The sequence below is a fragment of the Trachypithecus francoisi genome, unplaced genomic scaffold, assembly GCF_009764315.1.
Source record: "Trachypithecus francoisi isolate TF-2019V2 unplaced genomic scaffold, Tfra_2.0 Lachesis_group6, whole genome shotgun sequence".
Lineage (NCBI taxonomy): Eukaryota > Metazoa > Chordata > Mammalia > Primates > Cercopithecidae > Trachypithecus > Trachypithecus francoisi.
Genome location: NW_022681471.1, coordinates 44,720,746 through 44,746,812, shown reverse-complemented (window position 1 = coordinate 44,746,812; position 26,067 = coordinate 44,720,746). Strand labels below are relative to the sequence as shown.

The 26,067-nt window shown below is 43.4% G+C and overlaps 2 protein-coding genes across 8 annotated transcripts in view; one reads left to right on the top strand and one right to left on the bottom strand.

Annotated features, from left to right (window-relative positions):
* Positions 1-7,040, bottom strand: part of TSC22D3 (TSC22 domain family member 3) — a 63,933-nt gene extending 56,893 nt beyond the window's left edge. Inside the window, exons 1-3 of one of the 6 annotated variants that reach the window (XM_033201836.1) lie at positions 6,989-7,040; positions 6,741-6,901; positions 4,818-5,243 (exon numbers count right to left, since the gene is read on the bottom strand). In XM_033201836.1, coding sequence (XP_033057727.1) covers positions 4,818-5,137 — 320 coding nt within the window. In that variant the 5' untranslated portion in view covers positions 5,138-5,243; positions 6,741-6,901; positions 6,989-7,040. Of the gene's footprint in view, positions 1-4,817; positions 5,244-5,496; positions 5,701-5,862; positions 5,971-6,690; positions 6,902-6,988 lie in introns of those variants that run through there. The other 5 variants (XM_033201837.1, XM_033201835.1, XM_033201834.1 and 2 more) reach the window with 5 other exon arrangements.
* A 142-nt stretch (positions 7,041-7,182) lies between these two features.
* Positions 7,183-24,951, top strand: NCBP2L (nuclear cap binding protein subunit 2 like). Of its 2 annotated transcripts, none has more exons than XM_033201528.1 (2): positions 7,183-7,390; positions 23,250-23,844. In XM_033201528.1, exon 2 carries the CDS (start codon positions 23,322-23,324, stop codon positions 23,781-23,783), a length of 462 nt encoding a protein of 153 aa, XP_033057419.1. In that variant the 5' UTR covers positions 7,183-7,390; positions 23,250-23,321; the 3' UTR covers positions 23,784-23,844. The 2 variants fall into 2 exon arrangements, with proteins under 2 accessions (XP_033057419.1, XP_033057420.1); XM_033201529.1 differs by lacking the exon at positions 7,183-7,390 and adding an exon at positions 7,459-7,582 and having other exon boundaries at positions 23,250-24,951.
* Positions 24,952-26,067: the final 1,116 nt, after the last annotated feature.

Below are 26,067 nucleotides of genomic sequence, written 5' to 3'. Positions count from 1 at the left end.
AAATAGTATGAACTTAGGCACTTTACTGCAGCAGGCAGCCACTCAAATCATGCCGTGTGAGTGGCCACCACCTCAGAAGCCAGGTCCAGGAATATACATTATGAAATTACTTGTTCTGAGACTCACTTAGAGAAGCACAAATAATTTTTTGCACAATTTTTTCTTGAAAACCTGATCTCCGAATCTTTATCCTTCCCCTTTGTTACTATATTAATAGGAGTATTAAATGAATTAGCACACATAAAGCAATTAGAAATGTTTGCTATTTTTATCATTTTCTGAGCATTTATGTGTGGGAACCAGTTGGGGCCAGGTCAGAAGCTTAAAGGTAGAATCCTAGGGTTTTTAGAGCCGGAAGGGAAATCGGATTCAGAGTATTTCAGATCACAGTAGCCAGGTATGCTCTGGGGTCAAAGGTAGAATAGAGCTGATTAAGAGGTTTTGGGTAAAATCTTAGAAAAAAATTTGAGGTTATAGCAACAACAATCACAACAAATACTGCCAAAACTCTTGTTCCAGGTTGTTATACCTTACAGGTCAGAAAAATTAAAGAAGGCTCTTCAAATGTCAACTTGGGAAGATTTTTCATATGCTACGTTTAAATTGGAAACTTCTGCTGTTTGCCCAGAATATTCTATCTCCCTCCTAGGTTTTCCAGTATTAGAAACATATTCAAATGACAAGGGGGAGTCCCCTAACAATAGGGTGACCAACCATCCCAGTTTCCCTAGGACTGTTCCAGTTTGAGCATAGGCAGTCTGTATCCCAGGACTGGGATGGTTGGTTTCCCTACCTAATAAGGACATTTTGACCATTTGGAAAGGTTCTGAGCTCACATTTACCTCTGCTTCATAGACAATTCTGAAGTGTTCCAAGAATTTCTCTAGCATTAGTTTAGTTACTGAGTGTTCTTAACAATTCTTTCTTCATAGACAATTCATGCTCTGCTCTTCATTGTGAGGCATTGGGCAAGATACTTAATTTTTTCCAAGCCTCAGTTTCCTTCTTTATAAAATGAAAATGGGTGATAATAGTACCCATTTGGTCCGGCGCAGTGGCTCACGCCTGTAATCCCACCACTTTGGGAGGCCGAGGCTGGTGGATCATTTGAGATCAGGAGTTCAAGACCAACCTGACTAATATGTTGAAACCCCATCTCTACTAAAAATACAAAAGTTAGCCGAGTGTGGTGGCATGTGCCTGTAGTCCCAGCTACTGAGGAGGCTGAGACAGTAGAATTGCTTGAACCCAGGAGGTGGAGATTGCAGTGAGCTGAGATCGTGCCACTGCACTCCAGCCTGGGCAACAGAGTAAGACTCCGTCTCAAAATAAATAAACAAACAAACAAACAAACCCGTTCCATAGAGTTGATGTAAATATTAAATAAGATTATGCAGATACATTGTGAATGTTCAAGAAGTGTTAGTTATTAATCTATTATGGTTATTAGTTACATAATACAAGATTGAAGGGATGGTGTTTAAAATACACTTCTTCCCCAACCCAGTGGTGTACAGGTACCATTTACATACCAATAGGCTGCATGCCCATTCTCACTGATTCATATGTATATACACAATACTATCAGGACTTCCATCAGGCTAGGAGAGTTACTGCATGTGGTTAAAAGGAAGGAAAACAACTTTTAAACATTAATAAGAATTTTCTAGCACAGTATAAAGTTGTGAAATCTTTACAAGGGACCACGTCAATATTTAAGTAGTCATCCAACTAAAGAAACCTTTATTGAATATCAGCTGTATAACTAAAAGCCACGGGAAAACCAAGCAAGTAAAATACAGGCCTGCCCTCAAATTGCTTATACTCTTGTGTTCCAAGGAAACCAAGAACGAAGCTGGGAGCCAAGGACAAGTCAAAGCAGACAAACCAGATGTAAATCAAGAATGCGCCCTGCCCCTTCTTCCTAAGAATATAGGAGGCCTCTCGGCAGAGGAATGGACTGCAGGAGGAGGGGTGGGGAGACTAGCTTCTCCAGCAAGAGAGGCCTTGAAAGTTGACAAAGGAAAAAAGCACCCAACAGGAACCTGAAATGTCAAATCATTAAATTGAATAGAAGTAAAAACGATGACTGAAGTATGATGATAGAAACCCAGGAAATTTAATGAAATAACAAGGGAAATGTCCACTTAGGAGAAGGCTGTCCACCCCACTTATTGGAGAAGCCCCATGACTAGCAATAATGGTCTTCTAGTTTGCTAATGGAGCATGTCATACTGGGCAAAACCTAAACCGAATTCAGAATCCCAGTCTCTAAGGTCCCAGTTGTCAAGGAAAACAAGAGGGGATCAGTGGCTCACGCCTGTGATCCGGCACTTTGGGAGGCTGAGGTGGGCGGATCGCTTGAGCCCAGGAGTTCGAGACAAGCCTGCGCAACATGGCAAGATCCTGTCTCTGTAAAAAAAAAAAAAAAAAATTAGCTGGGTATGGTGGTATGTGCCTGTAGTCCCAGCTACCTGGGAGGCTGAAGTGGGAGGATCGATGGAGCCCAGGAGTTTGAGGCTGCAGTGAACTGTGATCACGCAACTGCACTCCAGCCTGGGTGACAGAGTGAGACCCTATCTCAGGAAAAAAAGAAAAAAAAAAGGCAAGAGATTGCTTTGTCCTCTTAGAACTGTAAGACTGTTACTACAGGACCCTGTTACTCCCCAGCCTTAGCAAAGCCTGAGAGCTTGCTGGTTAGCTCCTCAGTGGTTTTGAATGCTGAGTGAGTTGCTCTGATCGAAGGAGGCAGGGTGCTCACATACATTTTTCCTAAAATTTGTGCTTCTCCCTCAACCAATACCTATAACGCCACCCCTCTACATCTCCACCCTGTAGCATTTCCAGGCTTTGCCAAAAACCAAGGGTCACTAAACTCGTATTAGTGGAGTAGATGACAAAGGAGGTACTCCCTTTCCAGAAACCCAAACAACCAGGATGCTCCCGACGTGTGGCACACGTAAACACTTTGATCTCAGGCTTTTAGCCTCACACTTCCCTCACCCAGGTTTGATCCTTCTAGGCCCAGAACCAGAGGAAGCGTCCCCTCTCACACTTTCTTAAAGCCTGGAGTGGCAGTTTCTCTCCCAGTTGAACAAATGCAAATGCTACAAGCGCTCTTTCCAGGTTTTTCTACTATCCTCCCCTGCTGCCATTCTCCAACAGAGACAGGCGGGATCCTTAGGAGCCTGTTAGGGCTTTCGATCCGCAGGATTTCAGCATCTGTGGGCTGAATACACTTGTAGTAATCTTTCACCAGAAATGAAAATTCCCTCAAAACCTTTCTGTCTGCAGCCTGGTTTCTTTTATTTTATTATTTAAAAAAAAAAAAACCAGCCTGGTTTATTTTAGACAATGAGATAATTTGATGCCTAAAGTGAAATAATAGATGAGAAAGGGCTTCAATGGTGTCGAAAATTCCCGAGGAATACGACTTGTTATAACAACACTATAACGAGGTTAGCAGCCCTGCTTGTCTTGCCCAGAACCACTGGGGCTGGGCTGAGGGGGAGGCAATGGTGGATTTGTCTTGGGGCAAGGGAGGCAAACCTGCTCTTAGCATTAAGTGAGGATAGCGCCTGCCTTTCTCGATTGCTTTAAAAATTTCCTATTTGAGCCTGCTTGCATTCCAAATATTTTGTAGGTGCTCAGAATTTCTTATCACTTTGGGCGCATCACCTGCCTACAACCTAGAATCTCAGAGCTAAAAGGAACCTTAGAGAGACTAGAGCGGTCAGGCGACTTGCTCAGGCTCATACAAACAGGTGAAGTCATAACTTGTACTACAACCCAGATCTCCCATAGTAGCGATGTCTTTCTTTTACATAACCTGTGTTGTTGAGCAAGAATAAATCCTCCCTTATACACTCACACACACATGCTGGTGCCCTATCCTGATGGCGCTAAGGACACTAAATCCATGGCTGGGTTTCCTGATGTTGTCTGCCCTGCCTCTAAATTACCTCAGTTGTTCCCAGAGACTGGTTCTTGCCAGAGTGTCTCAAACTGAAGGACAGCAGCCGCCTTGGGTCTTCCCATTGTGTTTTTCCCTCCCTTGTCCTCCCCTTGCCTGCCCAGCAGGATTTCTAGAAAGCATGACCGGTACTCCAACACACGCTTGCAATGACATGGATTCGTCCGCCCTCCTGCCACACATAGTTCTTGAGGCACTCAAGGTGTCCTAGGGTGCTCTCTGGGGTTGCGCTTAGCTTACATTTGAAATTGAAGGCTGTGATCCATGGAGGAGGCGAATCCCTCCCGTCCAGAGGCTCAAGAAATTCTCACAAGTCTCTGATTTTTAAAAATTTTCCCCTCCCCTCTCCCACCACCAACAATTTAATTTGTCCTGACATTTTGCTTGCCCTCACTGTCAGTCAGGGCCATTCAGTAATTTTAAAGCCCTTGCAGTTTCAATCTGCGTTTGCACATTTAGAGATGGGCTTTGGAGAAGGGTAGAACTTAGAACTCAAGAAGACCCCATGGCAGAATCTCCAAAGGGGCTATGAAATGTATGCATTTGAGGAGGGGGTACTTCAGCTACCTCCAAACCATCTGGTGTCTGCCCACCTTCTAGGCCCCAGCGTCCCCATCAGAAAGCCTTTACAGGCACCTTTCAGAATAGGGCTTGCACCTGCCAGGCCTCCCCTCGGCTCCGCGGTACTCCAGGCAACCTCAAGGTCCAGTCACTGCAGCCTGTGAGTCAGACCTCCCCAGTACCCCTCGTGAACTTCCTAGTTGCCCCTTTTGTCAGAGGTGAGGGTGCAGCAGAGGCTGATGCGAGCAAGGACTGAGTTCCCGCCGTGTGCCGAGCCACCCACCTGTGGAAGAAGAGCAGGATGGAGAGCATGGTTTGGTCGATGTTGCGGTTGCAGATGCCCTCGTTGATCAGGTAGCAGGGGTCGCGCAGCACCGGCTCTAGCGAATCCTGCCGCATTATGCTGTTGAGCTTGTCGGTATTGAGGTTCTCAAAGACCAGCTTTTCCTGCAGCTGCCGAAAGTTGCTCACTGTAGGGCTGCCCGGGTTGTTGTTCTCCCCGCTGTTGCCTCGCTGGAGTCCGCTCCGGTGCGCCAGGTCCAGGCAGCAGTTGCAGCAGTCGAGGCCGACAGGTGAGCGGCAGTCGAGCTTGGACTGGGCCATTTTCTCAGGCTCGGAGGTCGCCTGGCCTGCGAGGTCAGGGGCGGCTGGCAGGTGCGCGCCCGCCAGGCTGGCCTGAGGGGACTCCAGGGTGCCTGGAAAAGACAAGCTGTGAGGAAAAGAGTTGGAAATTAGCGCCTAAAGCCAGCCACCCTCGGCTCGGCCCCCTTCTGGCTGTACTGCTCCGGGTGCGAACAGAAACAGCTGGACAAACAGCTCTGAGCGGATCCTTCGGGCTCACTTCCTCCTCTTCCTCCTTCTCCTCCCCCTCTTCTTGAGGCCGGGGCCGCCCCCCTGAGGTGCCACACGCGGCCCCAGCGCAGTCCCAAGTTTCCCAAGTGTGAGCGGGGATTGGGGCGGACCTGTGGAGGCAGGAAGGGCGGGCAGCAGGGCAGAGGGGGAGCCGGGGCGCGCCCTTGCTCCCTCCCTCCTTTGCTCCTTCCCTCCTCGGTTTGCAGGCTCTCCGGTTCTCGGGCTCCCCTGGGCTGTGACGGCTGAGCGGTGGCAGGAGCCGAGAGCGAGTGAGCTAGTGAGCAATCTGCACAACCGAGAGTCAGCACTGGGATATGACAGCATGTAAATTACCCTAGAGGGGCCGGCGGAGGACGCTCCTCCGCCGCTTCTCCGGCGGGCTGGCGGGGGCCCCGAGCGGGCTGGATCCTGCCTCTCCACCCCTCGCCCCGCCCCGCCGCACCCTCGTGCCCTGGCACCCACGCTGCCGCTCGCACCCTCGCCCGCGCTCCTGGGAGCCGGCCCGGCTCTCACTCTCTCGGCGAGCCGGACGCTTCGGTTCAGGCTCTTTCAGCGCTCATGGCGCATCCTCCGCCAGAAATACGCACGCAGCCCACCCGAGCTGCCGTGCCCCCCTAGTGGCCTGGTCTCGCAGGGCTCGAGCTCAGTGTGAGGGCAAATGTCTCTAGTCTCACCTCGAATGGGTCCCCCTACAGAAGAGAGGACGCCCTCGAGAGCCCCAAGTGTTGTAGCCTTAAACCACCGCCCTCCAACCGTCCCCCCCCCGCCGCTTTTTTGAGGGGGAGCGGCGTGTAAGGAGAGCGGTTGCCTCTGTAGAGGGAGAGTGCCAGGCACACATCAGGAGTACCCAATAAATGCCGTAAACAAAACTCACAGAAGCACGCTCAAACTCTCCTCAGTTTCTGTCTCTTTCTGCTTACTTAACGATATCGTCACCTCCTTTCCCCGGCTCGCTGTGTCCTCTCTTCCCTGAACCCCTCAGAGGCAGTCCCTTTCCCGGCTTCCCTCTGCCCCTTCGCCGTCTCTCCTCAATCCTCCCCTTCCTTCTCTCTGCTCTTCTGCTCCCGCTCATTTCACTATTTCCCTTATTTTCCTCTTTTCTTTTTTTTTTTTTACCCATTTCCTCTACTTTCTCCCCCATTTCCATTCTTTTACCTTTCTTTCCTTGTTTCTTTTCTCCTTTTCTCTATTTCCCCATTTCCCCTTTCTCCCCTTTCCTCTTTTTCTCTTCCCCCCCCCGCCATTTCCCTTATTTTCCTCTCATTTCTTACTTCAGCACCCCTCTTTTTCCTCACTTCACTTACCTTCTCCTATTTCTCCAAATTTGCTCTCCTTCTCGTTTTCTGAATCTCACCTGCCACCTTAGTTGATCTCCGTCTGTCGTTACCCTTTCAATAGATGTAGCGACTGCATGTTCACAGGCCTGAGGGGCGTACCCCAGCTCTGTAAGATGGAGGGATGTTCGCGCTGGGCAAGTGGGTTTCCAGGTGTTTCAGGACTCAGAGACTTGGAATACTTTAAATGTATAGGATTAAATAATTATTAGTGCCTGAAAAAATTAAACTTTTCATGATGTTCAGTTTTCACATAAAACTGACTTACATTTCAGTCAGTACTGCCCACCCCCCATCGGCTCCTTCATTCACAAGTCCGGCCTTTGAAATAGAGCAGTATATACTGCCATCTAGTGCCCAAGACATTGAACGTTCTCTGCCTGCGTCACAGAAGCTCGGAGAGGCACCAGAGGCGCCTCCTGGTGGAACCCACAGTGCGTTGGTTCTAAGAACAGCAGGGAAGAAGCGTAGGAGGCGGAGCTCCTACAATGAGAGCTCCGTGGCCAAGCTAATAGGCAGGAACATGCTCCTACACTAAGAGAGCTCCAGCTAATAGGCAGGAACACCAATCAGGCCCAGAGCCGCCCTTTTTTCTAGTGGAGCTTCACTTGGCCTGAGTCCCTCCAAATCTACGGAGATTGGACTTCCATAGATTTGAAACTTCCTCCAGGTACCACAAACATCAGCCCTGTGATTAAGAGCAAAGAGCGGCCAACTACTGTAACTCTTATTCCCAACGCCCCGTGGGTCCTATATGTGCCCTGCAATTTGGGGAAAATGGAGGTGGGGTTGTGGTCTCTATGCTGTAGCAGCCAGAAAGTCAGAAAAAGGCTGTACCTCTCGCTCTTGACAGGATCCCAAGGTCAGAGGTGAAAGAGGTGCTGGGGGTCACTGACCATACCTGCAAAACTGAGAGTATGGTCGTTTTGTTCTAACAGACTGCTGAGGAGTCTCTATTTCTCCTCTCAAAAGCAAACCCTTTAGATGCATTAATTTCCCTTTTTCTTCTTCACTTTTTTTTTTATGTTCTGGGTAAAAGCCAGAGGAGGTAGTAGAATACGAAATTTCATCTGCATTGTGTATACTTATAGTCTACTAATTGTTTTTTAATTACAGTGTTTATGTTTTTCCTCTTGTTTATAATTATTTCATGTTAAACGTTATAACAAAATATATTAGGTCCATAAATGTTATTTAAGTTGTGTTTCGTGAACTGCGGGACTTTTATTTCTATATTTGCCTGAGTCCTCTTATCTTTGTGCATAACCTTGGGATGAGGCCCTGGTAGAAGTATTTCCTTCTTGGCATTTGGCACCATTAAACTCAAGAGTCTGTCCCCTTGACATTTCCCTTGTTGTAGTCCTTGCTCTCGAGCAGTATTGTTAATAATTCAGTACAGCTTTCCATACTGTATCCAGGTTGATCAAGAGTAAATATAATTGAGATATAAAAAAACTAGATAGTTCAGAGATAGAGTTCAGGAGCTGGTATGTATTTGCATACAAGTCCAGCTTGTACTGACATATTGCATACCTCCTCGGGGGAAGGCTGACTGGGCAGGGCCACCTTGGCTCCTTTCTGTGAAGCCTTGCTTTGCTGACATATATTGTGCTGGATGGAGAGATTCCAGGCAGCAAAACGTTCTTGCATAAACTCAGAAAGCAGGGGGTGGGGGGCCACTTCCAGATAGAGCTGGTAGCTTTCTGGGTGGAGCAGAAAGAGGGCATAAGGGGCATCTCTTTCTCAGATGAACTCATTCAACAGTCACTGTGCGCTTGTCCTGTGCCGGGTATAGTGTAAGCGGGGATTCACAGGTAAACAAAACAGCCCAAGCTCCCAAAAACTTCATGGTCTGGCTGGAGAAAGAGATGTAGACAGACAAAAACAGTACAAATACTAAGTGGTGATGGAGGCCTGGTGTGTGTGAGGGGAATGGGGGGTGGCATGTCTTGTGAGGGTGTGGAGGAAGGGTTAGCTCTGGCAGAAAAGAAGGGCAATCTAGGTAGAGAGACTAGTGAAGAGAGGCTTGGGGCTGAGAACAGTGTGTATGCTGATATCTGGGTGTGGATTACAAAACAGTTCAGTGTTACTGGAGAATAAAATGTAAGACATGGAAGCTGGTATAGTTATAGAAGTGCTTGTTATTAATATAATAAATAAGATATAGAAGCAACTCTCATAACCATGGCAACCTGAAAGTAATGATAATTGTAAACATATTTAAAGATACCTGTAGTAACAGTAATGTGACATAAAATTGTGATTTCTATTGGGGACAAATTCACAGGTACTGCTAACACTATCGTGATCTGTTCTCTGCATTTGTAGTTGAAGGAAATCTAAATTTCAGTTACAGACTGGTGAAAACAAAGATGTAATATTTTCCCATCTGAGTTAATTTATCCCCTGAATATTTATTTATTTATTTTTTTAGAAGGAGTCTTGTTTTTGTTGCCCAGGCCAGGCAATGGTGCAATTTTGACTCACTGCAACCTCCGCCTCCCAGGTTCAAGCAATTCTCCTGCCTCAGCCTCCCAGTAGCTTGGATTACAGGCATACGCCACCACCACACCGGGCTAATTTTGTATTTTTAGTAGAGACGGTGTTTTGCCACATTGGCCAGGCTGGTTTTGAACCCCTGACCTAGATGATCCAACAGCCTCGGCCTCCTAAAGTGCTGGGATTACAGGTGTGAGCCACGGTGCCCAGCCTATCCCCTGAATTTTTTTTTTTTTTTTTTTTTTTTTTTTTTTTGAGACCAAGTCTCACTCTGTCACCAGGCTGGAGTGCAGTGGCGTGATCTCGGCTTACTGCAAGCTCCGCCTCCCAGGTTCATGCCATTCTCCTGCCTCAGCCTCCCAAGTAGCTGTGACTACCGGTGCCCGCCACCACGACTGGCTAATTTTTTTGTATTTTTAGTAGAGACAGGGTTTCACTGTGTTAGCCAGGATGGTCTTGATCTCCTGATCTCGTGATCCACCTGTCTCGGCCTCCCAAAGTGCTGGGATTACAGGTGTGAGCCACCATGCCCAGCCTCCCCTGAATTTTTTTTTTTTTTTTTTTTTTTTTTGAGGCGGAGTCTCGCTCTGTCGCCCGGACTGGAGTGCAGTGGCCGTATCTCAGCTCACTGCAAGCTCCGCCTCCTGGGTTTACGCCATTCTCCTGCCTCAGCCTCCCGAGTAGCTGGGACTACAGGCGCCCGCCACCTCGCCCGGCTAGTTTTTGTATTTTTAGTAGAGACGGGGTTTCACCGTGTTAGCCAGGATGGTCTCGATCTCCTGACCTCGTGATCCGCCCGTCTCGGCCTCCCAAAGTGCTGGGATTACAGGCTTGAGCCACCGCGCCCGGCCCCTCCCCTGAATTTTTAAGGGTCCATGTTCTAAGGCCGGGTGCAGTGGCCCATGCCTGTAATCCCAGCACTTTGAGAGGCCGGGGTGGGCAGATCCCTTGAGGCCAGGATTTCAAGACCAGCCTGGGCCGCACAGCAAAACACTATCTCTACAAAAAGTATGAAAATTCCCTGGGCATGCTGGCATGCATCTGTAGTCCCAGCTACGCAGGGAGGATCAGGATCACCTGAGCCCGGGTAGGTCGAGGCTGCAGTGAGCCGTTATTGCTCCACTGCACTCCAGCCTGGGAGAAGAGTTCTAGACCAGCCTCCTTATAATATTAACAATATTAGATGAATGAGCCTTTACTATATGCCAAGCCCTGTGCTAAAAGTTTTATAGCCATTTTCTACTGATTCATCATCACAGGCCTGTGAGGCAACGTTGTTTTCATGGCTCTCAGAGACATGGAATTGTTTTCTAAGGTTACACAGCTGGCAAGGGACAGAGGTGGGACTTGACCCTGAGTCAGTGTCACTTAAGCCCACCCAAACTTCAGGCCTTGGATCTGCACCAGGATGGCTACATTAGAATTAGAATCACCTGGGAAGTTCACTTTTTTTTTTTTTTTTTTTTTTATTTTAAAGACAGAATCTCGCTTGGTCACCAAGGTTGGAGTGCAGTGGCACAATCTCGGCTCACTGCAACCTCTGCCTCCCGGGTTCGAGCGATTCTTGTGCTTCAGCGTCCTGAGTAGCTGGGATTACAGGCACACGCCACCACGTAGGACTCATTTTTGTATTTTTAGCAGAGACTGGGTTGCTCCATGTTGCCCAGGCTGGTCTTGAACTCCTGAGCTTAAGATCCACCCGCCTTGGCCTCCCGAAGTTCTGAGATTACAGGAGCCACCAAGCCCCGCCTTATTATTATTATAATTACTGAAACAGTGTCTTCCTCTGTCGCCCAGAGCTGGAGTGCAGTGGTGCAATCTCAGCTCACTGCAGTCTCTACCTCCTGGGCTCCAGGGGTCCTCCCACCTCAGCCTTCTGAGTAGCTGGGACTACAAGCGTGTGCTACCACGCCCAGCTAATTTTTGTAGAGACAGGGTCTCGCCATTTTGCCCAGGCTGGTCTCAACTCCTGGCTCAAGTAATCTGCCTGCCTTGGGCTTCCCATAGTGCTGGGATTACAGGCATGAGCCACAAAGGCCAGCTTTTTTTTTTTTTTTTTTTTTTTTGACAGGGTTTGGCTCTGCAGCCCAGTCTGGGGTGCAGTGGCATGATCTCGTCTCACTGCAGCCTCGGCCTCCCTGCCTCAAGGGGTCCTCCCTCCTCAGCCTTCTGAGTAGCTGGGACTACAAGTGTACGATCTCTCCTCACTGCTACCTCCGCCTCCCGGGTTCAAGCGATCCTCTCATCTCAGTGTCCCGAGCAGCTGGGACTACAGGTGAGTACCACCACGCCTGGCTAATTTATTTTTTATTTTTTATTTTTGTAGAGATGGGGCTTTGCCATGTTGCTCAGGCAGGTTTTGAACTCCCAAGCTCAAGCAATCCGCCTGCCTCCGCCTCCAAGGTGCTGGGATTACAGGCGTGAGCCACTACGCCCATCCTGGGATCCATCTATCGTTCTATCTCTCTGTCTCTCTGTCTCTCTCTCTCTCTCTCTCTATATATATACACACACACACACATATACACACATGTATATACATACATATACACACACATATATACATACATATATATACATACATATATACATATATGTATTTTTTTTCTTTGAAGCGGAGTCTCGCTCTGTCTAATTTTGGTATTTTTAGTAGAGACGGGGTTTTACCATGTTGGCCAGGCTGGTCTCAAACTCCTGACCTGAGGTGAATTGCCCACCTCGGCTTCCCAAAGTGCTGCAATTACAGGTGTGAGCCACTGCGTCCAGCAGGGATCTGTATTTTTAAAAGGTCCCCAGATGATTCTTAAAGGTAGCCAGGTTTGGGAGCTTTAATGTTCTCAACCACAGATTTTTTGTTTTTATTTTACATTTTAATCGAAATTGTATATATTAAGGTGTACATCATGACTGGATATAGATATAGATATAGATATAGATATAGATATAGATATAGATATAGATATAGGTATATCACACATATATACACACATAGACTACAGTCAAGCTAACATATCCATCTCTTCACATAGTTAACTTTGTGTGTGTGTGCGTGTGTGTGCAGTGAGATCTACGCTGTTAGCAAATTTCAAGTAAACAATAAGGTATTGTTAACTATATTCCCCATGCTGTACATGATATCTCTAGAACTTATTCATCCTATATAACTGAAGCTTTGAACCCTTTGACCAACATCTCCCCATGTGTTCCCCAGCCTACCCCTGGTAACCACCATCTACTCTCTGCTTTGATGAATTCAGTTTTTTTAGATTCCACATATAAGTGAGATCATGTAGCATTTTTCTTTCTGTGTTTGGTTTATTTCACTTAGCAAAATATCCTCCAGGATCATTTATGTCATTACAAATGGCAGGATTCCTTCTAAGGCTAAATAATATTTTATTATATATATACACACATACACATATATACACATAATATACACACATAAACATAATATGCATATATACACATATACATATATACTCAATACACATATGCACACACATACGTGTGTGTGTATATATATATATATATACACACCACCATTTCTATATTTAGAAATTGAATTTTGTAGAAAAAAATTAGAAATTAATTTGGAAATTGAATGGATAAAAATTCATTTTTATCCATCAATGGACACTTAGGTTGTTTCTACAAGCTTTCTTAGCACAGTGCTTGGCATGGTAGATACCTAATAAATATCTGATTAACCAAGGGGAAATAAAATATGAAGATGGGGAACTGAGGGAAACTGAAAAGCTGTCCTTGGGGGCCAGACACAGTGGCTCACTCCTGTAATTCTAGCACTTTGGGAGGCCGAGGCAGTGAGATCAAGACAAGCCTGGCCAACAGGGTGAAACCCTGTCTCTACTACAAATATAAAAATTAGTCTGGCATGGTGGCACGTGCCTTTTTGTTTTGTTTTGTTTTTAAACTTAGAGGGAGTCTCACTCTGTCGCCAAGGCTGGAATGCAGTGGCGCGATCTCGGCTCACTACGACTTCTGCCTCCCGGGTTCAGGTGATTCTCCTGCCTCAGCCTCCCAAGTAGCTGGAATTACAGGCATGTGCCACCATGCCCAGCTAGTTTTTGTATTTTTAGTAGAGACAGGGTTTCACCATGTTGGCCAGGCTGGTCTTGAACTCCTGACTTCAAGTGATCTGCCTCGGCCTCCCAAAGTGCTGGGATTACAGACGTGAACCACTGCACCTGGCCAAGAATTGTATATATTTAAGGTGTACTCCATGGTGTTTTGATATACATTGTGAAATGATTACCACAATCAAGCTAATTAATATATACATCAACCTGTCTTTGTAGAACTGTTTCACGGAGACCATATATTATTACCTCCTAATATCTACAGTGTTTTCTTCTGGAGCTCACAGTCTGGTGTGTGCATGTGTGTGTATGTGTGTGTGTGTGTGTGTGTGTGTGTGTGTTTGTCCAGGGTTGGAGCACAGGCAAGTAAGGAGACAATCACAGTATATATGAAAAGGATTGTCATGGAATGAAGCACAGAATGGTGATGGAAGGAACAAAGAGTGGGCATACCAAACACAGATTGGAAGGGTAAAGGAAGGCTTCCTAGAGGAGATGATGGCTTGAAGGATGAATTGAGAAGGACAAAGTGCTTATCCAAGCCCATTTTTAGTGCCTAGTAGGCATTCATCTAATGAGATGGTGGATTTATAACACTTAGTACCTACCACATAGTCACAGCTCAATATGTGGTAGACGTCATTATTGTTACCTGACCTTTTCAAACAAACATGAATGGCAAGTTACGTTTACTATGAGGAACACATAAGATAATGCATGGCATGTAAAGTACTTAGTATAGTGTCTGGCATATAATTGCCCAGCAAATGGTGACAGTTGATAGTGTTATTGTTGCTGCTGTCATTATTTTTAGGTTTGACTGGACTAAGATAGATGGAATCTTCCATCTCTGATCTTTGGGTCATTCAACTCTGCAATTTATACATGTTACATTATTTCATATTACACGAAATTACATATTACATGTTTATATATGTAATATGAAATTACATGTTACACATAACATTTTTTCAGATATAATGTCTGCAAGCATGCTTATGTTCAGAACTTTTCCCGATAACAATCTCTGGCCCCAACCACCGCTACCACCATCACCAGCCACGTGGTGTTCTCAAGTTGTGGTCTCCACAACGCATATAGAAAATAGAGGAGCTGGGCGGATGTGGTGGTTCATGCCTGTAATTCCAACACTTCGGGAAGCTGAGGCCGGTGGATCACTTAAGCTCAGGAGTTCAAGACCAGCCTGGGCAACATGGCAAAACCCCTCTCTACAAAAAAAAAAAAAAAAAAATTAGCCAGGTGTGGTGGCATACATGCACCTGTGGTTTCAGCTACTCAGGAGGCTGAGGTGGGAAGATTGTTTGAGCCTGGGAGGTTGAGGCTGCAGTGAGCTGTGACTGTGCCACTGCACTCCAGCCTGGGCCACAGAGCGAGACCTTGTCTCAAAAACAAACAAACAAACAAAAACAAAACAAAACAGGAAAAGGAAATAAAGAAAAGAAATAAAATAAAATAGAGGAACTGATGGTAGAAGAAGTGGAACAGAGCTGCTATTGCCTCTGAAAATATTTTCTATATAGTAAAGGGATGACATTGGTTTTCTGATCAGCCTCTGTATTTCCAATCTAAGGACAGTTGGTAGAAGTGAATCAAAAGCTTTCCCCAACTTTGTTTTGCACGTTTGCTGTTCTGGATAGGAGGGTAGAGTGTATGTAGGTTGTAAATATGTTCCTCAGTCCAACCCCATCTCCCCACAACAGCTAGCAGAAATTCCTTCTCCATTAGCAATCAACAGTCCCTTTTCTCCTAGTTTCTGTAGCTAGTGCAAGTTTTAGTTTTTTGTTGCAGAGCTTCATGGATATTTTAATGGGCATTCCTGGATGGTGGGTATCAGACTGTGTTATCTTGCTGCCGTGTTAACCCAGAGTTCCCCCAGATGCAATTGGTTTTCTTGCTAATGACTTCAGGGAGAAGGCACAAAAGTACTTTGCTTTTTCATGGTCCTATGTTACTGTCTTTCCAGTCCTCTCCATCCTGGGGGCCCTGTTTTCACCAGTCATCTCATTTTACCCAATACAGGAGTCCTCATCCTTTTTGTAAGGAAAAACTGTGTTGTATATTCCTGATGCCTTGATCTCCCTGGGAAGAGGGAAATTAAGGGTAGAAGGAAGTTGACTGAATCTGGGGGCTGGCTGTCAGGGTGTGGGAGTGAAGAGGATTGGGGAGATACTGCTTACTGTCTTCCTCTCTGAGCTGAGAATCCAGGCAAACTGCAGAGAGCAGGGCAGGAGAAGGGCGATCATGTTGGAGAGTTAGCTTGCAAGGCCTTGATATTGTTCGCAGATCCCAAGCTACCGATTAGGGGCTCCTGACCTAATACAGTAAAAAAAATGGTTTGTGTTGTCATTGTGGCTATTTTTAATATCCTTCCAGAGGTATATCTCCCTTCCTGTATTAGCTTTCTAAATCTTGATACTGTGCACTCAGATTGATCCATTTGCCCTACTTTCCACTCCTGGTAGCATTCTCATTTGTCTTTCAGCCACCTCTGGAATTCTGGACTTGGTTTACCTAGCCTTTGTGACCACTCCATATATTGACATACAGGGGGCCTCCAACTTACAGACAGGCTGAGCTCTCAAAGTTCACTCTCAAGTCAATTGTTTGGAAGGTGACGTGCATTTTTCCATAGGAGAAAAAAATTGTTATAAATTGAGCTACATTTCCAGGCCAGCCCACAAAAGATTTTTTTAGCTTTAATGTACTAAAAATGTGGGCCATTTGCAATGAAAAAGTAAGAAATCTTGGTAATTCAGCAAAAACAAGAAGACAATCCAAGGGAATAAGAAATACTTTAGCTTGGCTACTGGCACCGGAGTCAAGAAAGCTGAATTGGATGAGGTACACAGGGTTTTCTGGAGGCTCTCCAGAAAGACTCATGGGGACTTTGAAAGTCTGTGGAATCATAACATAGTTCTAAGTTTACTTCAAAACTTATGGCTTTCAATAATAATGACTACCATATACTGAGCACTTACTGTGTGTCAGGCCCTGTGCTAGGCAGTTTACATACCTTCCCCTCATTTCATTTCATTCTCACAATGACACTATGAGGTAAATACTATAAAGACCCTTATTTTACAGACTGAGGCTCAGAAAGGTCAATTAACTTGACAAAAGTTACACAGACAGCAAAATTAGAGGCCAAGTCAATGGTTTCCTACTGCCCAAATCTGTGTTTACAATATATATCTGATTACTCGTTTCTTTTCTTTACTTTTCTTTATCTGGGTATATCGGGAATACCACTTTTGGGGCTATCAGCCATGATTACAGTTATTTGCCAGATCATAAGGAAACAAAGATTGGGAAACTAGGAGAGGTGGTAGAGGGGAGAGAAGGAAGGAGGAAGGAACAGAGAATTTGTTAGGGAAAAGTTCAACTAAGAAGCCACATATGTCAATGTTCTCAAACTGTACGGTGCACTCAAAGCACCCAAAACTCATTAAAATGCAGATCATATTTAGCAGGTCTAGGGAGAGGCCTGAGATCCTGCATTTCTAAAAAACTCCCAGGTGTGCTGCTCCTGCTGGTCCATGGACAACACTTTGAACAGTAAGGCCATATAGTGCAAATGATGAACAAAAACATTCAAACATCCATTAACACCTGCTTCCTAATTTAATCCAGATCAGCTTCTACACTAAACAGTCACTTATTATCCTCTTTTCTCCTGTAGGCTGTCTCAGGGCATTGTCTCCACTTTAGTTCTGCCAGTCTGTTTCAGCTTATGTTTATTTATTTATTTATTTGTACAAATTTAAGGGGTTCAAGTGCAGTTTTGATACATGGATATATTGCAGAGTGGTGAAGTCTGGGCTTTTAATGTAACCGTCACCCAAACAGTATAGATTGTACCCATTAAGTAATTTCTCATCTCTCACCCCCATGACATGTTTATGTTTAACTACTCAATATAGGTGTTAAATACATATGAACATCTTCTGTCACTCTGAGCACTAAGCAGTCTCAATCAAACATGAGTTTCTCTTGGCACAAAGTAGGTATTTGGCCACAGGGTTCCACTCCTCCACAATGGCTCTCAACTCTCTCTCCCATTAGGAACAGTCTTATAAAGGTAAGGCATGTAGTAACACCACTGTCCCAGCGCTTTCTAATTTCCTTTCTCAGAGCTATTGCCTTCATCTGGAGCAGGAAGCAGCCTGGCTTTTTAAAGAGTCCAGATCCTTGTTTCTTCACATAGTTGAAACAATCCCAGCATTCGTTTAAGGCAATCATTGAAAAGATTCTTTGCAGAGTCCTGCCAACTCCAAAAGCCCAGTGAAATTTGTTTCCTGGAAGATTATTTACTTTATTTTGCCACCTCCTCTCCTCCGTCCTCTTAGGATTTTGACTGATCATTTTGAGCCATTCTTCATGTTTTTCTTCTATTTAGACTCTCTGACTAATTTTCCCCAATAGCAAGAGTCAAGGAAACCTTTCCACTCCAACCAAGCTCTACTTTTTAGGTAGGAAATATTCTCTCACAGTGTTTACAGATCAACTTGATGATCTGTGGTCCCTGGCAACTGGATTGTTTTTCTATCTTCTCTTTAACCTTTGGGGAAGTTAACCTTGGGGGTGACCCTTCTAACACCTTCAGCAGGTAGGTGTTCATGAAGCCTCCACATGAATAGATTAGGTAAGTTCACATTCTATCACTGGATGAATTTAAAACTCTGCGAAAAAAAGAATTGTAATCTGTTTTTAACTTCTATCCATTAATCTTACTTTTATCATATGAAGCAGAAATAGCACTTTCAATGTTTCATGACATTTGTCATATCCTCATTTAACCATCTCTTTGCTAGACTACACATCCCCAATTTTAATCAGTCCTCAGTTACTTCTTGACCTTCATTCATTCAATAAACATTAGATGCACTATGATTTATAAATGTTCACTTTAAAATACGGTACCTCAAAATGGAACATACTGCTCGCTGTGTAGTTTGACCAGCATGGAGTACATTGGGACTGCCACTTCTTGTGATGGTCTGATGCAATTTTATGATCATGCTAGCTTAAGAAAGAGTAACTCACTTCTTCACATCTATTGAGTACCTACTTTGGGTCAGTTACCTAACATCTACTAGAAACCTCCGTTTTCAGTGGTAGAGGTTCTCTGTTCTTTCTTACCCCATGGGGCCTGGAGATGGTACAGTCACCCTCTTCCAATCCTTCCTACTGTCATCTGCTGTACTTTAGTACTCTCACTTATTGAGGACTTCACCTCCTCACTGATAGTCTTCCTTTCCACCCCAACTCTAGCCACCATCCTGAGTGATCTTAATGTCCTCATAGATGACCCATTTATAAGCTTCATCCTTTCAATCATTTTACCTCCACTCTGCTTCACCAACCATTTTCAATGATCCACTTTATTCTCAGCAGATGATCTCACCTCTCATTCCATTATGAAAATCTAGGTCATTGGATGCTAACACCCATTTTCCTGCCCTTACCCCACCCTGCCACATAGTTGTGTCCTTACACGTCCTAACCTCTCTCTTTTTTTTTTTTTTTTTTTGGTCTTGCAGAAATAGACATAGCTTCTCCAGTTCACAGCTAATTTCTCTACGTGTGCTTTGGAGCCATTCTTTCTCACCTCCTTGAGGACTTACTTCATCAGTTATCCCTCCTCTCATCTGTATCTTCAACAACTCCTTCTCTGCTTACTGACTGCTTCCCATCAACCTTCAGACATGATCAACTTTCACTCCTAAAAAAGGAAACAAACAAATTTTCCTTCACCTCTATCCCCAACTGGCATTTGCCCTATTTCTCTTCTTTTATTGTTGTGGAATCTTTTCTAAAGTATAGACACTCTCCATTGCCTCACCTCCTGTTAAAAACTCAGCCTCCACTATGGCTTTTCTGTTCCAGAACACCACTGTTATTTCTCTTGTTAAGTAAACCAATGGCATCCTAATTGCCAAATCGAATGAACAATGTTAAGTCTTTATTTTACTGGACCTCTCTCTGATGTATTTAACATAATTGATTGCTCTCACCCTACTTCTGTCCTCATGAATCACTTGAAAGTGTCTACTCCTTGGCTTTGGTGATGTTGCACATCTTCTGGCTGTCCTCATTCCTCTCTGATTACTCCTTATGCTCTTTCGTGGGCTCTTCGTCTGCCACCCCTTAAATGCCAGTCTTTCCCAGGTTTTTTCATTCCTCACCTTTCCCCTAGATCATCTCATCAATACCCATGGTTTTATCTACCATACTATTGAGCCCCAATATGTGTCTGTAGTCCCAGACCTCTCTTGAGAGCTCCAAACCTGTATACTAGTTGATACTTGACAGGTATAATATGGCACATCCTACAGGTACCTCAAGACCAAACTCAGTATGTTCCAAATGCCTCTTTTTACTCTAATCTGCCCTTCCTCCTCTATCTGCCCACTGACACCATGGTGACTCAGACCTCTATCTACACAGTTGACCTCTATCTACACAGTGTTGAAAGCTTGGTAGTCATCCTAAATTCTCATTCAACCAGTCACCAAGACCTGTTCAGTCTATCTTCTAAGTTTCTATCTGATATGTCTTTCCTTTATGTTACTACAGAATATTATTAGTCCAGGCTTTCCATCATCTTTTCATTTTTTAGCTATTCAAATAGCTCCTTAACTGGTCTTCCTGCCTCTTGGCCTACTCCCCCTTAGCCTATCCTTCACATTGTGATAGAATACATTTTCTCTAATGCAAATCAGATCACATCACTCCTCTGCTTGAAGCCCTATCATGGTTCTCACTGCTTACTGGTACAGTCCATGCTGCTCCACAAGGCTTACAAGGCCCCTCACAATCTGACCTTGTCTACCCTTCCAATCTTATCTCCTATCATCTTTTCCTTATTTTCTTTGCCCAAATAATGTCAGACTGAATACCCCCCACCATGCCTTCATGCCTTCATACACACTGTTCTCTCTGCCTAGAATGACCCCTTGGTCTTCCAGTCAAATCTTCATTCAGCTTTCAAAATTGGACTCAGTATGTCTGGGTAGATACACAAGAAACTAGTGACAATGATTGGGTGGCTGGGGCACAGGAGTGGGAAGAAGACTTACTTTTTCCACCTATTTGTACATTCTGTATTTTGTAACACAAATCTGAATTCACTATTCAAAAAAGTAAATACTATGTAAATTTTTTGTTAAAAAAGCTCAGGAATCAGGTCCTTTAGAAAGTTGTTTTCCCCTCCTCATTCTCCTCTGTAGTTTTGTACTCCCTTCTTTGTGCTACCTCCGGGCCTACTGTGTGCTCCTGTGATTAGAATAATTACATTGCGTTGCAATTTATATGTGAAGTTGTCCGTCTCCCCAGATTGTGAGCTACCTGAGGGAAGGGGCTGCATCTTAGTTTTTATTGTTTCCCCAGAATTTAACAGTGCTCTATAAATGTTTATTGAATGAATGGAGAAACAAGTGAAGAGAGGAATAAAGTAGGGGATGCCTCAAATTATAAAACAAAGCTCCCAAGTCAGTTATCTTTCCCAATATCCATCAATCTGTCCTTTTGCCATGTGTTGAGGTTAAAAGTAATATTTTACATTTATACTTTTTTTTTTAATTTTCTGAGACAGAGTCTCACTCTGTCACCCAGGTTGGAGTGCACTGGCACAATTATGGCTCACTTCAGCCTCGATCTCCTGGGCTCTAGATCCTCCCACCTCAGCCTTCCAAGTAGCTGAGTGATTGGGTGATATTGCTAGTAAATGGTGAAGTTGAGATTTGAACCAAGGTCTTTTGACTTCAAAACTCATGCTTGATTCATAACACTGCATTGATTCAAAGGGGCATCTCCACTGCTTGATTACTGGGTGCCTAGCTCAAGGCAGCCCATTGTCTTCGGACTGCTCTGACCATTTTAAAAGCTCGTTTGTAGTGAGCCGGGTTATAAATGACCCAAACAAGACATGGCCAGTAATAGGGTCTTTTGGCTCTCTACTAGAACTTTCCTTCCAGTCTGACACCAAACCATTTGTTCGCTTCTTTGGCTATAGTTGTTCAACTAGTTATAGGCTCATCTCAACAAATGCCTGAAGCATCCAGCTTATATTTTGCCATCTCATCTACAAGGGAATTATGGGAAACTTTGTCCAATGCCTGGATGAAATGAAATCCACTATAGCTATCACATTCTCTGATAGCTTATCTAGTAACCAGATCAAAAAAAAAAAAAAGGAAATGAAGTCTAGGAGGGATATTTGTTTTTTAACGGGGCAATTTGTCAATGACTTAAAGTAATGAGTTTCCAGTGGTATACTTTCAGACATCCTTGACAGGCTGTCAGGAAGATGATTTTTGGCCAGTGGGCTTCCTACTTTTCTTCAAATGACATCTAAATAGGGACTCCCATTTTCATTGCTTTGAATTGCACAGCACTGTTGTTTACATCTAGTTTTATTTAATCTTCCTTTTCAGTTTTCTGGGCTTTTATTTTTTCTTTGTGTTCTGCCCTTGCACATGTTCTCTCTGCCTGGTTCATTCCCTAAACTCCTACAACCCTGGCCCCACAACACACACATACACATACCTTCCTTGTCCTTTGAGAATCAGTGCATGCAGTCCCTTCTCCAGAAGCCTTCTCTGTTGTCCCCAGACTGAGGTAATTGCTTCTCCTGGGTGTTGTTGTGGCAAGTGAGCACAGTGCCTGTCACAAAGTAGATCCCCAGTAAATGTTAACTCCTTCTCCCCTTCCTCCATGAGTATCTCTAAAATAGTATTCATTATACCATATGGTATTTTCCTGTTTACTTGTCTGCCTTCATCACTCAATTATGAGCTCATTCGTTCATCCACTCGTTAACAAATATTTATTGTGTGTCTATGGTGTACAAGGCATTGTTCATGTAGGTGCTGGGGACACAGTGATTTCTGAAAATTGTATTTTCACTGTTGTACTTATAGCACCTGTCACAGTGTCTGGCAAGTAGAGTGCTTAGTAAATGTTTGTTAAAGGAATGCACTTCCTTAGCAGAGTTTCTCAAAGTGTGATCCTTGGACTATTTGCATCTGGATCACTGAGAGGTGTAGGTTAAAATGTTAATTCTTCGGTCCCTCTCCAAGTCTACTGAATCAGAATATCTTAAGAGTGGGCTGTAAGAATCTGTATTTTAATCTCGTTTTGCGGTATTTCTTTCATGCTAAAATTTGGGAACCACGGCAAAGCAGAATAGAAATAGGGAGACCTAATGCCTATTATTGAAAAGCATAGCTAAAACCAACTAAATCATGTTTGATGCCTCTGAATGCTATAGCAAATTTTAGTAAAAAAGAAAAAAGAATTTTTACCTGTTGAACAAGTGGAATTATTGCTAATAAAATCTGATCTTAATTTAGGTCAAATTTATGATACCAGAGAGTTTTCATTTTTATAGTGTTACTTGTATATTTGATGATATATAGGGACCATTGTGTAACCCAACAATACAATATATTGATTCCATGTTATGGACTTGAATTGCAAATTAAGAAAGAGTATGTCCAAACTGTACTTGTGCTTTAACATTGATTATATGTGATTTATCTGATGTTTAGTCCTTAATCAGAATTGTTAGTGCTCATTCTCTGTGCAAATTTTATCCATTTAGCTGTTTTATGCCATATTTTCCAAGAGCATGGTGTTATTAAAAGTGCTCTTTGGTAATAGATTAGGTATATAAGATCTAAGTCAACCAAGGACAGCACAACTTCCTTTTCAGGAAGACTTGACAAGTTGGATTTTATGACCATGTTTTGGAGACTGGAGCTGTCTATTTTTAGTGTGCCTTGACATGATCCTTATGGTCAGGAGCTGAAGTGTTCTTGTATCTGAACACAAATATGTTAAATATTCACAGATTTATACTTCTGTTTTCCTCCTTTTGACGGCCCTCTTTTTTTCAACTCAACTTAGGTTTTCAGTGGTAGTGTCACTGCTGCCAAGCTAGACCGAAAACGGCCATCTGCATGCTGCCCAACCAGCACCATGTCCAAAGACCTGAAAATTCTGTGTAAAGACCCTGTTTCAGAGCTGAGCTGCTGCCGGGACCATCAGTTCAGTGGCAGTAAATTTCAGCAGGAAAAATTACTGAAGGAAAGCTCCACAATGAGTATGAGGAATCTTTCATTTTATACAACCGAAGAGAAAATACATGAGCTCTTTAGTAGATCTGGTATCAGGAATATCTTTATGGGCCTGGATAAAATAAAGAAAACAGCATGTGGCTTCTGCTTTGTAGAATACCATAATAGAGCTGATGCTGAAAATGCCATGTGGTTTCTAAATGGGACCTGCCTAGATGAATGGATTATCTGCACTGATTGGGATATAGGTTTTAGAGAAGGTCAACAGTATGGTCGCGGTAAATCTGGGGGTCAGGTAAGGGATGAGTTTCGTGAAGATTTTCATTCTGGTAGAGGAGGCTTTGGAAGACAGAGTCAGATCTAAAACAATCCATAGAGAGAAAGTTTTAACTCTAACCCCTTGAAAAGTGTGTTGTAGACCAACCTCAAGTCTGCAAATAGCCAATTCCAAGTTTAAATTACCTTATTGTTGATGTATTTTTTTCTCTGAAAATTTATTAAATGTCAGAAACAAAAAAAAATCCATTTACTTTTGTCTGAATTTTGAAGGTGCTTTTCAGATTACCAGTTTGACTGTTAGGTGGTCTAAAGTGAAGTGTTCTTCGGGAACAAATTAGGTATGTAAGATCAGAGTCAACCAAAGCACAACTTCCCTTTTAAGAAGATTTCCATTGGATTCTATGGCCATGTTCCTGCAGCCTGAAATTATAATTTTTTTTAGAGCTTGCATAAAACACAGTTAAATAAGTGGAAATTTTAAAAAATTATCAAGAGAAACACAAACACTGTTATTTGAAAACATAGAAAAGTCTGGAAGAATTTGTAATAAAAACAAAAATCCTCCTGCCCCACCTCTTCCTATCCTATGCCTATTCCCTGGACAATAACGGTTAATTATTTTTTATTAGTTTTTGGTTTGTTTGTTTCTTGGTAGTTTCCTCCATATCTCCAAATAACATGACTGCTTACTTTCTTTTTAAATGCTATCTACTGACTTCCTGCTTTCAGAGATGAGGATTTAGCTCACTTACACCCCCATTTGCACTTCTCTACTCTCCATCCTCTCATATAATTCACAACACTTTACAGACGGTTTCTGAGTTGCAATGGCTTGGCTTACAATGTTTTGACTTTACAATGGTATAAAAGTGATATGCATTCAGTAGAAACCATACTTCAGGTACTCATACAACTATTTCGTTTTTCACTTTCAGTATAGTATTCAACAAATTGCTTGAGATACTTAACACTTTATTATAAAATAGGCTTTGGGTTAGATGATTTTGCCCAAGTGTAGGCTAATGTAAAGTGTTCTGAGCACGTTTAAGGTAGGTTATGCTATGCTATATTTGAGTGGTTAGATGCATTAAATGCATTTTCAACTTAACAATATATTCAATTTACAATGAGCCTATCAGGATGTAACCCCATCATAAGTCAATGAGCGTCTGTAGTTACTTTCTTTATTGTTACATAGCATAAGTTAGGTTATGCTGCAGTAATAAACAATCAAAAAATTTTAGTGCTTAAAATTACTAAGCTCTGTTCCTCCCACTACATTCCCATTGCTGATCACATGGTGCGGGGGTCTGCTCCATGCCATGATTGTCCTCATTCTGGGGCCCAGGCTAATAGTATAATCACTCTCTGGAATGATGGTGACAGAGGGAAAAACAGAGTGACAAATCATGTCCTGGCTTCTCAAGTTTCCACCCAGAAATGATATCCGTCACTTTTGCTCACATTTCCATTCTTAAAACATGTTGTCAAAACTGATTCTGAGGGAGTGGGGAAGGATCTGTAGGAAGAGACCCTGAATATTAGTGATGAGTTATACAGTTTACTACAGGTCCTCCTATAACTTTAATATATACAAATGTAACTCCATTTTTTTATTGTTCCACCATATAGTACTCCCCACTTTGTAAGATGAAGATGTTAATGTCCTTTTGCCTTTTCTTCATCTTTCCTCCTCCCCCTTCTACTTTCTGGCTTTTTTCATCTACATTTGTGTTTTTACATTGTCAAGTTGATGATAAAGTTGTCTGTGCTCTGTCTTTCAGTTAATTCCAGAAGTTTACAATTAGTAAAGAGTATTTTATTACTGTGACTATATAAATATTGTTCCCTGGCCAGGTGCAGTGGCTCATGCTTCTAATCCTAGCATTTTGGGAGACTGAGGTAGGCAGATCACTTGAGGTCAGGAGTTCAGGACCAGCCTGGGCAACATGGCGAAGCCCTGTCTTTACCAAAAATACGAAAATTGCTGGGCATGGTGGTATGTGCCAGTGGTCCCAGCTACTCAGCAGGCTGAGGTAATAGGATAGTGATTCCTCCTGAGCCCAGGAGGCGGAGGTCACCGTGAACTGAAATTGTTCCACTGCACTCCAGCCTGGCTGGCAGAGTGAGACCCTATCTCAAAAATAAGTAAATAGGTAAATAAGTAAATAAATAAATAAATAAATAAATAAATAAAGTTCCCTGCAAAGCCATGGAGAGTCCAACAACTGTATCTTTTCTTCTGGAATTTTATTTACCATTCTCTATTTCTTTTATTTGCCATTATTGCACCCCTTAATTTCCTTCAAACTCTGTAAAAAATTAAGCTTTCCATGGATATTCTCCTACTTTTTTTTTTTTTTCAAAGT

Excerpts from the sequence above, each read along its gene's own strand:
- NCBP2L (XM_033201529.1), top strand. The coding sequence starts at position 23,322 with ATGTCCAAAGACCTGAAAATTCTGTGTAAAGACCCTGTTTCAGAGCTG.